Raw genomic sequence first — 16765 nt, forward strand, 5'->3', positions numbered from 1 at the left:
CATCATTATACTATTCCTCTGCCAAGAAACATTTAATTTTTGTTTTTGTTTACTATTACAAAAACGTTTTATAGAATATTGTTAGACTTACATTCTTGCCCCTCATTGTGGAAGTATTCCTGTAGTATGAATACAGCCAGAGGTTTTTTAGTTTTGTTTTGGTTTTTTTGAGGAGTCTCACTCCTTCATCCAGGCTGGAGTGCAGTGACGCGATCTTGGCTCGCTGCAAACTCCACCTCCTGGGTTCAAGCGATTCTCCTGCCTCAGCCTCCCAAGTATCTGGGACTACAGGCGGCCGCCAGCATGCCTAGCTAATTTTTGTATATTTGTAGAGACGGGGGTTTCACCATGTTGGCCAGGCTGGTCTTGAACTCCTGACCTCATGTGATCCGCCTGCCTCGGTCTCCAAAGTGTTGGGATTACAGGTGTGACCCACCGTGCCTGGCCCAGTGAGAGTTAAAGGGCCAGAGTGGAAGCAGGTCTTTGGAAGCTTGGCTCTGTCTTCCTTCAGTGCAGAGAGTTTGTGTTGTCCATCCCCAGCCTCTACGGAAGCACACAGTGAGTGTTCAATAAGCATTTCTTGGATCAAATGGCCCCTGCTTCTTTTAATGGTCAGTAAACTTTAAATAATGAGATTTTTCTGCAATAGAGAAGAGCAACTGCCTTGTGATTGGAAGCTAGCATATGTTATTCCTAAGCAGTTCTGCCTTTTTTCCACAGAAGGTGGTCTTCTGCCCTGTTAAAGAAGCCCTGGAGGTGGACTGGAGCAGTGAGAAAGCAAAGGCTGCTCTGAAGCGCACGACCTCCGACTACTTTCTCCTTCAAGGTGAGGTCTCAAAGCACAACTTACCCCGGGAGAGCTTTTGGCTCTGATTTCTGCAAATGTGGTTGCAAGGTCCAGATGGTTTTGTGATGTTTGCCTTGGGTGGCATTGTTCATTGGCTAGTTCTCAGTGATCACTTGAGAAAGGGGTGATCACTTGAAGGGGGTGAGGTCTACCATTGAGCTCTGGGTTCTAATGACTTCTGCTTTTTTTACTTGTTGAAATGACCTCCCTGTCAAGTTGACCTTATGGTAATAGTGTTACAGGTCACAGACTGAGAAACCTCTTTTTTTTTCTTTTTTCTTTTTTTGAGACAGAGTCTTGCTCTGTCACCCAGACTGGAGTGCAGTGGGGTGCAATCTTGGCTCACTGCAACCTCCACCTCCTGGGTTGAAGCGATTCTGGTGTCTCACTGTCCCCAGTAGTTGGGATGACAGGCATGCGCCACTGCGCCCGGCTAATTTTTGTATTTTGAGTAGAGATGGGGTTTCACCATGATGCCCAGGCCCTGAAGTGCTGGGATTATAGGCATGAGCCACCATGCGAAGCCTGATCAACCAACTTCTCTTCACCCCCCTCCGCCTTTTTTTTTTTTTTTTTTTTGAGACAGAGTCTTGCTCTGTCACCCAGGCTGGAATGCAGTAGCGCTATCATGGTTCACTGTAGCCTCTACTTCCTGGGCTTAAGTGCTCCCCATGCCTCAGGCTCCTGAGTAGCTGGTACTACAAGCACACGCCACTGTGCCCAGCTAGTTTTTGTATTTTTTTGTAGAAGCGAAGTTTCTCCATGTAGCCAGGCTGGACTTGAACTCCTGAGCTCTAGTGAAATCCCCGTGTTGGCCTTCCAAAGTGCTGGAGTTAAAGGCGTAAGCCACCAGTGCTTGTTCCCCTCTTCAGAATTCTTTCTCTGCCTCAAAACCATCCTCACGCTTATGAAAGGTGGGGTTGTTTTTCCTCTTACTATTAATGAACTACTTATCAGTCCATCTTTGCTGGTGGTCAAGAGACTGTTAGTTAAGTATTGGTTGGCTTTTCAGTGTTCTTCCTGTACCTGGCACTTTTTTGTTTGTTTTTGAGATGGAGTCTCGCTCTGTCCCCAGGCTGGAGTGCAGTGGTGTGATCTTGGCTCACTGTAACCTCTGCCTCCTGGGTTCAAGCGATTCTTCTGCCTCAGCCTCCCGAGTAGCTGGGACTGCAGGCGCGTGCCACCACACCCAGCTAATTTTTATATTTTTAGTAGAGACAGGGTTTCACCATGTTGGCCAGGTTGGGCTCGCTCTCTTGACCTCGTGATCCGCCCACCTCAGCCCCCCAAAGTGCTGTGATTACAGGTGTGAGCCACTGCGCCTGGCAAACCTGGCACTTTTAATTTTTATTTTAATTTTTTTTTTGGAGACGGAGTCTAGCTCTGTCGCCCAGGCTGGAGTGCAGTGGCACGATCTTGGCACACTGCAACCTCTGCCTCCCAGGCTCAGGCAATTCTCCTGCCTCAGCCTCCCGAGTAGCTGAAATACAGGCGGGCGCCACCATGTCCAGCTAATTTTTTTTTTTTTGAGATGGAGTCTCACTCTGTTGCCCAGGAGAGCAGTGGCGTGATCTTGGCTCACTGCAACCTCCACCTCCCAGGTTCAAGCGATTCTCCTGCCTCAGCATCCTGAGTAGCTGGGATCACAGGCACCTGCCACCACGCTTGGCTAATTTTTTGTATTTTTAGTATTTTTGTATTTTTTTTGTATTTTCACCATCTTGGCCAGGCGGGTCTCGAACTCCTGACCTCAGGTGATCTGCCCACCTCAGTCTCCCAAAGTGTTGGGATTACAGACGTGAGCCACTGCACCTGGCTGCGCTAATTTTTGTATTTTAGTAGAGACAGGATTTCACCATGTTGGCCAGGCTGGTCTTGAACTCCTGACCCCAGGTGACCCGCCCGCCTCAGCCTCCCAAAGTGCTGGGATTACAGGCATGGTAATTTTTAAAAAAGTATTTTTTTTAATGTTATTTATGCATTTATTTTTTTGAGACGGAGTCTCACTCTGTCGCCCAGGCTGGAGTGCAGTGGTGCAATCTCGGCTCACTGCAACCTCCACCTCCCGGTTCAAACAGTTTCCCCGCCTCAGCTTCCCGAGTAGCTGGGATTACAGGTGCCCACCAGCACACCCAGCTAATTTTTGTATTTTTAGTAGAAACGGGGTTTCACCATGTTGGCCAGGCTGGCCTCAAACTCCCAACCTCAGATGATCCACCTGCCTCGGCCTCCCAAAGTGCTGGGATTACAGGCGTGAGCCACCACGCTCAGCTGGATGAACTATTTGAAAGTCCCGAATATCCATTTGTGTAGAAATAAATGGGTTGAGCAGAAATGAGTGTTGCATGTGAGTGGGCTGCACTCAGAAAATGCCTCCTCTTGATAGTGGGATCAGGTGTGGAAGAGGCACCAGCAGTAAGAGCAGAGTCTTTTCCATGTGGGAACAGTGCCTGGGCCCTTTGGGAGAAGCTTGTTGCTCACTGCCTCACACATAGAAAGCCCTCAGGAAACAATGGCGCTAATTCGCCAAGGTTTGGGTTTGACTTGAGCATCGCTAACTGCTGCTTATGAAAGGAGTCAACTGGGCTGGGCTACTAAAAATACAAAAATTAGCCGGATGAGGTGGTGTGCGCCTGTAATCCCAGCTACTCGGGAGGCTGAGGCAGAAGCACTTAAACCTAGGAGGCAAAAGTTGCAGAATCCGAGATCATGCCAAAGCACTCCAGCCTGGGTGACAGAGCTGAACTCCATCTCCAAAAAAAAAGGGGGAGAAACAGAGTCAATCACAAATCATCTACTCCAGAGTTGAAAAGTGTACACGCCAAAAAAAAGAGAAAAGAAAAAAAGAACATATCTTCACGGATGACAGAGTTCTCTAGGACTTGCTCTGTGCCAGGCGTTTTCCATGTATATCACCTTCATCTCACAAAGGCCCTCAGGCAAGTGCTATTAACACCACCAGCTACAGAGGGGAATCTGAGGCTCAGGGAATTTAAAGTCAGTGGCTCAAGATCACCCATCTAAAACAAAATGGCAGTGCCCACTGGAAGCCAGGTCTGTTTTGATTCCAAAGGTCTTGTTCTTTTTCTTTTTCCCCAGAGACAGAGTCTTGCTCTATCACCCAGGCTGGAGTGCAGTGGGGCGATCTTGGCTCACTGCAACCTCTGCCTCCCGGGTTCAAGCGATTCTACAGGCACGCACCACCACACCCAGCTAATTTTTGTATTCTTAGTAGAGGCAGGGTTCCACCGTGTTGGCCAGGCTGGTCTCGAACTCTTGACCTCGTGAACCGCCTGCCTCGGCCTCCCAAAGTGCTGGGATTAGAGGCGTGAGCCACCGCACCTGGCCCAAAGTCTTGTTCGGAACAACCATGCACCACTGCCTGCCACAGAAGTCATAAAGCTACTGTTTCTTCCTAAACCACCTGTCCACCCCTCCAGCCCCGTAACTTCTGATGCTGATGTCCAGTAGCACCTGCACTGAATATTCACTTTGCTCCTAGATATCAGTTTTTTCCCCTCAGTTCAATGACCCCTGTGATGTTGAGATGAATGAGAAAATACTCTGGAAACTGCAGAGGATAAAATCAGGATTTCCTCACTTCAGCACACTACTGACATTCTGTGCTGGATAACTCTGTCACGGGGGACTGTCCTGTGCACTGTGGGATATTTAGTAACACCCCTATCCTCTACTCACTAGATGCCAGTAATATCTCCCCACCCAGCTCTAACATCAAAAAATGTTTCCAGACACCACTGCCACATGTCCCCAGTTGAGAACCACTGGATTATGCTAAACTCAAAGGCCAGTTGACTCCTTTCTTTTCTTTCTTTTTTTTTTGAGACGGAGTCTCTCTCTGTCGCCCAGGCTGGAGTGCAGTGGCGCAATCTCGGCTCACTGCAAGCTCAGCCTCCTGGGTTCACGCCATTCTCCTGCCTCAGCCTCCCGAGTAGCTGGGACTACAGGCGCCTGCCACTATGCCCGGCTAATTTTTTGTATTTTTAGTAGAGACGGGGTTTCACCGCGTTAGCCAGGATGGTCTCGAACTCCTGACCTCGTGATCCACCCGCCTCGGCCTCCCAAAGTGCTGGGATTACAGACGTGAGCCACTTCGCCCAGCCTGTTTACCCTTAATTCCATCCCTCAGTGGATATTATGGCAACAGTCTCAAGAGTGCCTATGACCCTTTGCTGGATAATATATCCTATCATGTTTACCACTCTCTCCCAGATGGCATTAATTATCTGTCTTTTTCAGTTTTGAGTTCTAGGGCTTTGGATATGGTAATTAAAACTATGTGCAGTAAATTTCTTTTCTTTTTTCTTTTTTTTTTTTGGTGTGGTGAAAAGCACATAACATAAAATTTACCATTATAACTTAAGCGTATAGGTCAGTAATAATCATACAATGTTTTATTTTATTTTGTTTTTTTCTGAGATGGAGTTTCGCTCTTGTTGACCAGGCTGGAGTGCAATGGTGCGATCTCGGTTCACCACAACCTCCACCTCCCAGGTTTAAGCAATTCTCCTGCCTCAGCCTCCTGAGTAGCTGGGATTACAGGCATATGTCACCACGCCTGGCAAATTTTTTTTTTTTTTTTTTTTTTTTTGTGAGACGGAGTCTCGCTCTGTCGCCCAGCCTGGAGTGCAGTGGCATGATCTCAGCTCACTGCAAGCTCTGCCTCCCGGGTTCACGCCATTCTCCTGCCTCAGCCTCCCGAGTAGCTGGGACTACAGGTGCCCGCCACCATGCCCGGCTAATTTTTTTGTATTTTTAGTAGAGACGGGGTTTCACCATGTTAGCCAGGATGGTCTCGATCTCCTGACCTCGTGATCCGCCTGCCTCAGCCTCCCAAAGTGCTGGGATTACAGGTGTGAGCCACCGCGCCTGGCCACATTTTTGTATTTTTAGTAGAGACGGGGTTTCACCATGTTGGCCAGGCTGGTCTCAAACTCCTGACCTCAGGTGATCCTCCTGCCTCGGTCTCCCAAAGTGCTGAGATTACAGGCGTGAGGCACCGTGCCCGGCAGTGAGAACATTTACAATCACATATTGTGTAGCACCAGGAAGGATTTTTAAGATCAAAGTTAGCACATTAGAAGTGGAAATAATTTAAAAGTGGCCTTGATTTTTTTTTTTTTTTTTTTTTTTTTTGCCTACTGTAAAGTCAAGCCTCAGTAACATTCTGATTTCAGGATGCAGGGTGGCTTTGGGGGATATCCAAGTTGAGTGGTAAACTTTGTAGGCACTACTCTTGTTTCCATGTTCCTGGAACCTAAGTTGATATATTTTCTCACAGTCTTGTGACAATCTTTGAAGTATAGTTGTTTTCCCATTTTCCTATAAGGAGACCAAGGTTGAGCATGGTTGTGATTGCCGAAAGTCATATCCGTGGTTTTATAGACAGTCAGAATTTAGACCATGAGGTTTGTTTTACCTGTGGACTTAGTTTTCAACATATTTAAGATATATCTGTAGTCTGGGCGCGGTGGCTCATGCCTGTAATCCCAGCACATTGTGAGGCTGAGGTGGGCAGATCATTTGAGGTCAGGAGTTCGAGGGCAGCCTGGCCAAGATGGTGAAATCCCGTCTCTACTAAAAAACACAAAAATTAGCCAGGCATGGTGGCACACGCCTGTAGTCCCAGCTACTTGGGAGGCTGAGATGAGAGAATCTCTTGAACCTAGGAGGCAAGGTTGCAGTGAGCCGAGATCGTGCCACTGCACTCCAGCCTGGGCAACAGAACGAGACTCTGTCTCAAAATAAAATAAATAAAATATCTCTAAACTAATATATCTCATTAAATTTCAGATCTGGAGTTCTGTGAGTTAAGGAAACAGGATCACCACCATACTAGAAAAAACTCTGGTGCAGATAGTTTTAGACACAAAGATTATCTGAATTGAGGCCCAGATAATTGTCTTCTTTTTCCCCAAGAAACATTTGAATTGTATTTCTGTTAGATAAGCATCATAGTAAAAAGTCTTCAAAGTTTTTGAAGGCAGAAAAAGTTTTCTTTGTTAAACCCTTCCCATTTTTTTGTCTTCTAAATTTCTAGGAGAACTACTGTTAAGTTTTTTAGTATCTTGTTGAACAATGGTTAACAATTATAATCATTTGTGTTTATGTAATCAAACTGTGAAACACCGGTTGGGAACTTGCTTGTGTACACTTGATGGCGTAAATGGTAGGGGAAGAGCATACATACAAAAGTGGCCTCTTTTGCTTTCTTGGCAGCATAATGTTATATTCCTTTGGATGTACCGTCATCTATGACCAGTCTCATCTTGAAAGGCATGCTTATTTTCCATTTTTCCCAGTGCTTGGAATTTGTTTCCAAAATTGTTTCTAGGAACATGACTAATGTGACTGACGATGCCTTAGGAATTCCTAGTGGGGACAAGGTGCTTGGCTGGGATGCATACCTAAGAATACCTCACAAAGAAACCTGATTTTGTTTCACCATTGCCTAATGGCACACATAGTAGGTGCTCAATAAATAAATATTTTTTGCATGAGTGGTTTTTGCTTGTCTGGTCATTTGCCCTATTGTAGAGGGAGAGCAGTGTGCCCACTGGAGTCCCCACAGGGTCCTTTTGCCTGCATGCCTGCCCCTGTGGCACCCATCAGGCTTTTGATTCCAACGTTGCCCTGGGCTCTCACTCACAGGTAGATGTTTTTTATTGCCCCATTCACAATTCAGCCACCTGCTGTCCGCATGCATGTGCTTGCCATGTTTAGATATTGGGTGTTTTTCCAGTTTACTTAATAAGTTAGTGGCCAGACTGTACGCTTCCTGCTGCATTTTTCCACTGTCTTGAGAGTTGGCCTCGCCATCTGTGAGCAAAAGGTCTCTTCTTTTTATTATTCTCCCATGGCATGTTGCAAAACAGTAAGCGTGAGCTGGTTTCCTGTGGCAAAAAAATGACTTTGATTTGTTCTTTTTGAGGTTACTGTGAGTTTATCATAACAGGAGTGCTAAAAATACCGAGTCTGGTATGGAAACAGCATTCACTTACCAGCATGAACAATAACATACAGGTTTAGCCTAGAGCAGGAAGAAATGGACTTCATCTCAAGATGAGAATACTTATCAGAGAATTCTTGGCAATCTTAACTTGCTCAGTCTCTGTTCTGATGAGTTATGGAAAAGTACTTAGACCATCTTTGAGCCACAGAATTGAAGCTGAAAATATTCTTAGACCAAACATTTTGTGAGCACCTGCTATGTACCAGATCTCATAGCTGGGACTAATCAGAGGAAGAGGAATAGAGTAAGTGTTCTTGCCAATGTGAAAGACAAACAAATAATTCTACTCCTTGTGAGGACAGCTATAACAGAGGGCTACAGAAACTATCATGTGTTGTTCCTGGTTTTTGTTTGTTTTTTTCCCCCCCCAAAACAGGGTCTTGCTCTGCTTTCCAGGCCGGAGTGTGGTGGCACAATCATAACTCACTATAGCCTTGAACTCCTGGGCTCAAGTTATCCTCTCACCTCGACCTGCAAAGTAGCTGGGACTACAGGCGTGTGCCACCATGTCCAGCTATTTTAAAAAATCTGTTTGTACAGATTGGGGCAGGGAGGTCTTGCTATGTTGCCCAGGCTGGCCTTGAACTCCTGGCCTCAAGAAATCCTCTCACCTCAGTTTCCCAAAGAGGGACTATAGGAAAGCATCACCCTGCCTGGCTCGTTCTTCTGTTTTTAAATACATTTGCATTATTCCATAATAATCAAAGTAATTTATTATGGGAACTTAGGAAACTGAAGGTCTGACCATCTTTGGGGAGTTGTGAAGTCTTGACAGAGGAGGGGAGATCTGAGCTGTATTTCTCGGAACAGGTATTTGCCAGGTGGGAAAGGGAAGAATATTGCAGAGCAACACATGCACAGGGCCAGCAGGATAGAGGCTGAGCCTCAGAGGGGACTGGAGCTTGGAGAGAGCAGGCTAGTGGTTTCCCTATTGATAGAATATCAGAATCTGGCCAGGCACGGTGGCTCACGCCTGTAATCCCAGCACTTTGAGAGACTGAGGTGGGCAGATCATGAGGTCAAGAGATCGAGACCATCCTGGCCAACATAGTGAAACCCCATCTCTACTGAAAATACAAAAATTAGCTGGGCATGGTGGTGTGTGCCTGTAGTCCCAGCTACTCGGGACGGGGAGGCAGGAGAATCGCTTGAAAACCTGGAAGACAGAGGTTGCAGTGAGCTGAGGTCGCGCCACTTGCACTCCAGCCTGACTCCATCTCCAAAAAAAAAAAAAGAAATCTATCTATCAGTCAGAATCACTGAGAAAACCGTTGAAAAATGCGGAGTCCCTGCTTGTAGCTCACATTACTGAATCCAGATAGCTAGGAGTGACTTGCATGTCTGCATTTTTCTATAGCACCCAGGTTTCTCAAACCAGCCAAGTTAGGGGAAAGTACTGTCATAGGAAAGGGAAGCCCATTTCCCAGGTCAAAGCCTTTGCTTACTCGTTTATGTTTTTATTTTATTTTATTTTATTTTTGAGACAGAGTCTAGCTTCGTTGCCCAGGCTGGAGTTGCAGGTGCAATCTCAGCTCATTGCAACCTCCGTCTTTTGGATTCGTGCAATTCTCCTGCCTCAGCCTCCAAGTAGTGGGGATCACAGGCACACGCCACCATGCCTGGCTAATTTTTGTATTTTTAGTGGAGACGGGGTTTCGCCATGTTGGCCAGGCTGGTCTCGAACTCTTGACCTCAAGTGATCCATGCACCTCGGCCTTCCAGGTGCTGAGTTTATAGGCATGAGCCATCGTGCATAGCCTGCGTTTTTCTTTTAAAATGTGTTAAGTACTGTATTTCAAATTACATTTGTGCAGTGAAGCAGGGAGGAAAAAGGAGCTAACCCAAGTAGCTGTTCAATATAGTATTTTGACTGCATACCCTCAAAGTAAAGAAAAATCTCACCTGGCGCGGTGGCTTATGCCTATAATCCCAGCACTTTGGGAGGCTGAGGCGGGTGGCTCACAGGGTCAGGAGATCGAGACCATCCTGGCTGACACGGTGAAACCTCGTCTCTACTAAAAATACAAAAATTAGCCGGGCGTGGTGGCGGGCGCCTGTAGTCCCAGCTACTTGGGAGGCTGAGGCAGGAGAATGGTGTGAACCCGGGAGGCAGAGCTTGCAGTGAGCCGAGATCTCACCACTGCACTCCAGCATGGGCGACAGAACAAGGCTCTGTCTCCAAAAAAAAAAGAAAGAAAGAAAAATCTCTAGCCGGTCGCGATGGCTCACGCCTGTAATCCTAGCACTTTGGGAGGCTGAGGCAGGTGGATTGCCTGAGCTCAGAAGTTTGAGACCAGCCTGGGCAACACGATGAAACCCTGTCTCTACTAAAGTACAAAAAAAATTAGCCAGACATGGTGGCACACTCCTATAATCCTAGCTACTTGGGAGGCTGAGGCAGGAGAATTGCTTGAACCCTGGAGGCAGAGGTTGCAGTGAGCCGAGGTTGCTCCATTGCACTCCAGCCTGGGTGACAGAGCATCTTAAGAAAAAAAAAAAAGAAAGAAAAACTCTAAATAAATATTGAACTCTGCTTAGTAGGGATTTTGTTTTCAGATGAGGTCTTGCTCTGTACCCCAGGCTGGAGTGCAGTGTCACGATCATAACTTACTGCAGCTTCTCCCTCCCAGCTCAAGCAATCCTCACATCACAGCCTCCCAAGTAGCTGGGATTATAGGCAAGTAGCAGGGATTACAGACATGCAATACCACACCCAGCTGATTTTGGTATTATTTGTAGAGACGGGGTTTCACTGTGTTGCCCAGGGTAGTCTCTGTCTCCTGGGCTGAAGCGAGCCTCCTGCCCAAAGTGTTGGGATTACAGGTGTGAGCCACTTTGCCTGGCCTAGTAAGTTTGTTTTTCACAGTGATAGGGGTTAGCAATTCTGAAACTACTTACTGTTCTTCTAAGATTGAGCAGATAGGTAAGTATAGTGTTAATAATGAGAATCAAGTTTTCTTATTCTCAGAAAAGGGTGTTCCTATGAATGTGGACAGTGGGAAAGGCTAGAAGGAGCCATGTGGTATTGGATTGGAATTGAAGTTATCTGGATGAACTCATGGTTTCTTATACGTAGATGTAGTAATAGATGTATGTGTGTATGCATATCCACTTTTACACGTGTTTATTTCCTAGAATTGTTTCCTAGAATTGTTGAGAGGGTTTATGCCCAGAGACATCCCAGAAGCACTGAACGCACTCATGCCAAGATGTTAATACCTTTCCTCACTAAAGAGAAACCAGGGTTCCTTGGAGAAATGGCTGTTTCCAGATCTGGGGTAGGAAAATTACAGGTGAGCTTGGAATATCCTGCTATGCCAGAAAGTAAGGAAGTGCTCTAAGAATGATAGGGGCATGTCAAAAGAACAAGAAGAATAATCAGTTAATGTAAACAAGGAATTATGAAGATAACAAAGTCTATCTTTGACTATCACCATAGTAGTAACAATTGTTTCAATCAAGAATCAAAGTGCTAAAATCAATGGGGAACAGTTTGCGGTGAAACAGTGTAGATGTTTCCTTATCAGATGCTTTTATGCTATGCCTGGTGGCACACCCCTATAAATCCCAAGAGGCTGAGGCGAATTGATCACTTGCACCCAGGAGTTTTGAGACCAGCCTGGGCAACAAAACGAGACCCCATCTCTACAAAAAATACAAAAGTTAGCCAGATACAGTGGTGCATGCATGTAGTCCTAGCTACTCAGGAGGATGAGATGGGAGGATCGGTTGAGCCCGGGAGGTCGAAGCTGCAGTGAGTTGTGATTGCACCACTGCACTCCAGCCTGGGAGCAAGACTTTGTCTCCTCCGAAAAAGAAGATGCTTTTAAATGAATTACATGGAGAGACATTGGAGAACCCTGGCAGGTTGTACCTCAGCTTAGTGATGAAATTAACAATCTAGGGATGGACAGTTAGACCTCATGCCTCTTGGAATATGTAACCCTGGGTTGGATCTGAGAACAGAGGAAGGTTTTTTTTCTTTTGCTCTAAAGGACATTAGTGGAACAATTGGTAAAAAGAGGCCCCGGCGTGGTGGCTCACGCCTATAATCCCAGCACTTTGGGAAGCCGAGGCAGGTGGATCACCTGAGGTCGGGAGTTCGAGACCAGCCTGCCGAACATGGAGAAACCCCGTCTCTACTAAAAATACAAAATTAGCCAGGCGTGGTGGTGCATGCCTGTAATCCCAGCTACTTGGGAAGCTGAGGCAGGAGAATCGCTTGAACCCAGGAGGCGGAGGTTGTGGTGAGCCGAGATCGCGCCATTGCACTCCAGCTTGGGCAACAAGAGCGAAACTCTATCTCAAAATAGTAATAATAATAATAAAATAAAAAACAAATAAAAAGGTCTGTAGGTTAGATAGCAGTACTGTTTCCATGTTATTTATTTTTAAAGTTATGATAATTGTCTCATGGTTATGTAAGAGAATGGTTTTTGTTTTGTTTTTCTTGTTTTTTCTTTTCCTTTTTTTTTTTTTTTTTTTTTTTGAGATGGAGTCTCGCTCTGTCGCCCATGCTGGAGTGCAGTGGCATCATCTCGGCTCACTGCAAGCTCCACCTCATAGGTTTACGCCATTCTCCTGCCTCCCCCTCCCAGGTAGCTGGGACTACAGGTGCCCGCCACCACACCTGGCTAATTTTTGTATTTTTGGTAGAGATGGGGTTTCGCCATGTTAGCCAGGCTGGTCTCGAACTCCTAGCCTCAGGTGATCCTCCCACCTCAGCCTCCTGAAGTGCTGGGATTATAAGTGTGAGCCAGTGCACCTGGCCTCTTTTTTTTTTTTTTTTTTTTTAAATTTTACAGAATTTTTTTTTTTTTTTAAGACAGAGTCTTGCTCTAAGGCTGTAGTGCAGTGGTATGATCACAGCTTGCTGCAGCCTCAGCCTCCTGGACTCAAGCGATCCTCCCACATCACCCTTCTGAGTAGGTGGGATTATTGTAGGCTAAATTTTTAATTTTATTGTAGAGAGGCCTCACTCCATGGCCTAGGCTGGTCTTGAACTCCTGGGCTCAAGTGATCCTCCCACTTCTGCCTCCCAAAGCATTGGGATTACAGACGTGAGCCACTGCACCCAGCCTGTTAGATAATTTAGAAAATTTTCTTTCCTCATTCTTCAATTTCCCCTCATTCACACTCCCAACTTTCCTGTTTTGTGATTTTTAAATGACGTTGTCTTTGGATGCCGGCTGGATTTGGTGATTAGTTCTCTTCAGAAGAAACTTCTTATTTTAGAACTTGTAACCTTTGCAAAGCAGGCCATAGGCAGCCATCGCTATTTGGGTATGACATTCCCCAGTGGGTTTTTGGTGTCCAGTAATGACAAAAACTGCTGAGAAAGAGACAGCCACAGGGAAATGGGTTCCGATAATGGGGCAGCAGCTGAGTGCTTGTTGATTTGCTGCTGTCATGACCACAGATGTTTAAAAATAATTTGTAAGGAAAAAGAAAAAAGCGTAGTTGTGTGTGTGTGTGTGTGTGTGTGTGCGCGCGCGCGCACGCACCACTGCCTTATCAGTGGTAGAGAATGCAGACCACAGTCATTCAGAAAGGAAGAAGGCACCACCATGGAAACAGGAGAGGTGAGGGGAAGGGCAGAGGTGACCCACAAATGCAGCTCAGTGCCTTACAGCAGAGAGCTCATGAGAGAACAGAACTGGTTAGTCACCGACTCTGCTCCTCAGTCTGCAAGAGAGGTTCAGCACCAAGTCTATACTACACAGTACTGGAAGGATTAGATGAAGGCCTGGCACACATTGTGAATTAATAGTTACTGGTTACAGGCGGGGTGTGGTGGCTCAGGCTTGTAATCCCAGCCCTTTGGGAGGCCAGAGTGGGAGGATTGCTTGAGGCCAATAGTCCAAGACCAACATGGGCAACATAGCAACACCCTGTCTCTTTTTTTGACTGTTTTTTTGAAACAGTCTCGTTCTGTCAGCCAGGCTGGAGTGCAGTGGCACAATCTTGGCTCACTGCAACCTCTGCCTCCCAGGTTCAAGCAATTCTCCTGCCTCTGCCTCCCGAGTAGCTGGGATTACAGGTGCCTACCACCACGTCCGGCTAATTTTTGTATTTTTAGTGGAGATGGGCTTTCACCATGTTGGCCAGGCTGGTCTCAAACTCTTGACCTCAGGTGATCCACCCACCTTGGCCTCCCAAAGTGCTGGATTACAGGCGTGAGCCACTGTGCCTGACCAGTTCACGTACTTTACATGCATTGTGATCATATTAAATCTTCATGACAGCCTTACTAGATCAGGTCTTGTCCTGTTTTCACATGAGGAAATTGAATCTTGGAAGGGCTAAGTCATTTGTCCGGGGTCATCACACGCAGTAAGTGTTAGAGTCTAAACGAGCCAGAGCTGTCACACTGTCATCCCCAGGGCCTTGTGTTTAAGCATCGCCCAACAAAGTGCTCAGTCAGACTTTAATTATTAGCATTACTAATAATACCATTATGATGATTATTTTGTCTAAACTTCACAGGCACCTCGTGACATTTTCTTATTCCACTTTTGCAGATGGGAAACTGAGGCTCACCAAGATCAGATTACAATAATGGGCAACATTGTCAGCAACCTGCCTTGCTTTTTTTCTTAGCAGGCCCACATCTCCCCCACTCCCCCACCCCCTTGGCAGTAGCCTGTGTTTGAGCTGCTCACAGGCCCCAAGGCCCAGCTGCAATTCTTGTTTAAAGCCTCACATCTTTTCTCTGACTGTCAGACAACAGTCACGGGAATGTCCTGTGCCATCTTCCCTCGGCAAGAGGGGTTGGCAGAGAGCAGCAGATGCCTAGAGTCAAGGTCATGTGCTGCTCAAGTGCTGGGCTGGAGACAAGACCCTCTCTCCCTGCTGCTTGTGACCAGGCAGGGTGGCTCTGAATGTAGAGGGCTCTGTCAGAACAGTTCTGTGACCAGAGGGTGTGGTTGGCAAAGCAATGCATTAGGGGCCCATGGAAGTTTATTCTTGTTGTCCACATTATTTCCCTGTGACTTTTAGATTTTTTTTTCCTTTTTCTTTTTGTAAATTAGTTTTTTCATACTAGTTAGAATGTTTCACCTTAAAGGTGAGAGTCAAGCTCTGGAATCGCCTGACATTTTTAAGGAAAGGAATAGAATATTGGGCTGGGGCTAGTCTGAAATGGTGGTTTGTATTATTTTAAATTGATGGGCTCTGGGTTAGGGGAGCCAAATCCATTTTAAAGTGATTTTTGTAAAAATTGGCATGTCTTCTGTTTCTTCTCTTTTCCAAAGGTGACACTATAACGTAGAGGTTAAGAATGTGGTGACTTTTAAATCCATCGTGACCATAAGCCTCTCCTAAGCCCCAGTTTTCCTACCACTAAAATGGGGGTGGTAACAGTTGTACCTACCTCATTCTGTCTTTTTTGCTTTTTGCTTGTTTGTTTGTTTTTTAGATGGAGTCTTGCTCTTGTCGCCCAGGCTGGAGTGCAATGGTGTGATTTTGGCTCATTGCAACCTCCACCTCCTGGGTTCAAGCGATTCTCCTGCCTCAACTTCCCGAGTAGCTGGGATGACAGGCACCTGCCACCATGCCCATTTAGTTTTTGTATTTTTAGTAGAGATGGGGTTTCACCACGTTGGCCAGGCTACTCTTGAACTCCTGACCTCAGGTGATCCACCCACCTCAGCCTCCCAAAGTGCTGGGATTACAGGCGTGAGCCACCACTGCCGGCCTCGTTCTGTCGTATTTTTTTACGTAGGAGAGCTCAGTCTGAATGTAGGATATGACATGGTTGTGGGGTTTTTTTTGTTTTTGTTTTGTTTTTGTTTTGTTTTGTTTTGTTTTTGAGACAGTCTCACTCTGTCCCCCAGGCTGGAGTGCAGTGGCGTGATAGCTCACTGAAACCTCTACCTCCCAAGTTCAAGCGATTCTCCTGCCTCAGCCCCCAAGTAGCTGGAATTACAGGTGCCCACCACTATGCCCAGCTAATTTTTGTAGTTTTAGTAGAGATGAGGTTTCACCATGTTGGCCAGGCTGCTCTCGAACTCCTGACCTCGGGTGATCCACCCGCCTCGGCCTTCCAAGTACTGGGATTATAGGCGTACTTGGAAGGTACCACGCCCGGCCATTATATGCTTTTTTAAAAAACCTAAATGTTGCAAAAAACATGTGTCTAAAATCTCTGTTTCAACATAGTTTTTTAATAGCCATGTAATATTCCATTCTGTCAATATGTCTTTATATGTGGTACAGACTGAGTGTCTAAATCCAAGAACCCAAAATCTGAATTTTTTTTAATTTTTCATTTTTATTTGTTTACTTATTTTTGAGACAGTCTTGCTCTGTCACCCAGGTTGGAGTGCGGTGGTGTGTCGGCTCACTGCGACCTCCACCTCCCAGGTTCAAGTGATTTTCCTGCCTCAGCTTCCAAAGTAGCTGGGATTACAGGTGCCCGCCACCATGCCTGGCTAATTTTTTGTATTTTTAGTGGAGACGAGGTTTCACCGTGTTGGCCAGGCTGATCCTGAACTCCTGACCTCAGGTAATCCTCCCACCTCTGTCTACCAAAGTGCTGGGATTACAGGCTGAGCTACTGCGCCCAGCCTATTTTTGTTTTTTTGAGACAGAGTCTCACTGTGTCTCCCAGGCTAGAGTACAGTAGCCCCATCTCTGCTCGCTGCAACCTCCACCTCCTGGGTTCAAGTGATTCTCCTGCCTTAGTCTCCTGAGTAGCTGGGATTACAGACGTGTGCCACCACACCCGGCTAATTTTTGTATTTTTAGTAGAGACAGGGTTTCGCTATGTTGGCCAGCCTGATCTTGAACTCCTGACCTCAAGTGATCCACCCATCTCAGCCTCCCAAAGTGCTGGGATTACAGGCATGAGCCACCGCACCAAGCCTCCAAAATCTGAAATGTTT

At 46.3% G+C, this 16765-nt stretch overlaps 1 protein-coding gene across 4 annotated transcripts in view; it reads left to right on the top strand.

Annotated features, from left to right (window-relative positions):
* SAE1 (SUMO1 activating enzyme subunit 1) overlaps positions 1 to 16765 on the top strand; it is a 79130-nt gene that overhangs the window by 38071 nt on the left and 24294 nt on the right. For 3 of the 4 annotated variants that reach the window (XM_009435755.4, NM_001246619.1, XM_016946900.4), the window contains 1 exon segment: positions 721 to 826. In XM_009435755.4, the coding sequence (XP_009434030.2) occupies positions 721 to 826 (106 nt within the window). 4 annotated transcript variants of the gene reach the window in all.

Source organism: Pan troglodytes, chromosome 20 (genome assembly GCF_028858775.2).
Source record: "Pan troglodytes isolate AG18354 chromosome 20, NHGRI_mPanTro3-v2.0_pri, whole genome shotgun sequence".
NCBI classification, from domain to species: Eukaryota; Metazoa; Chordata; class Mammalia; order Primates; family Hominidae; genus Pan; species Pan troglodytes.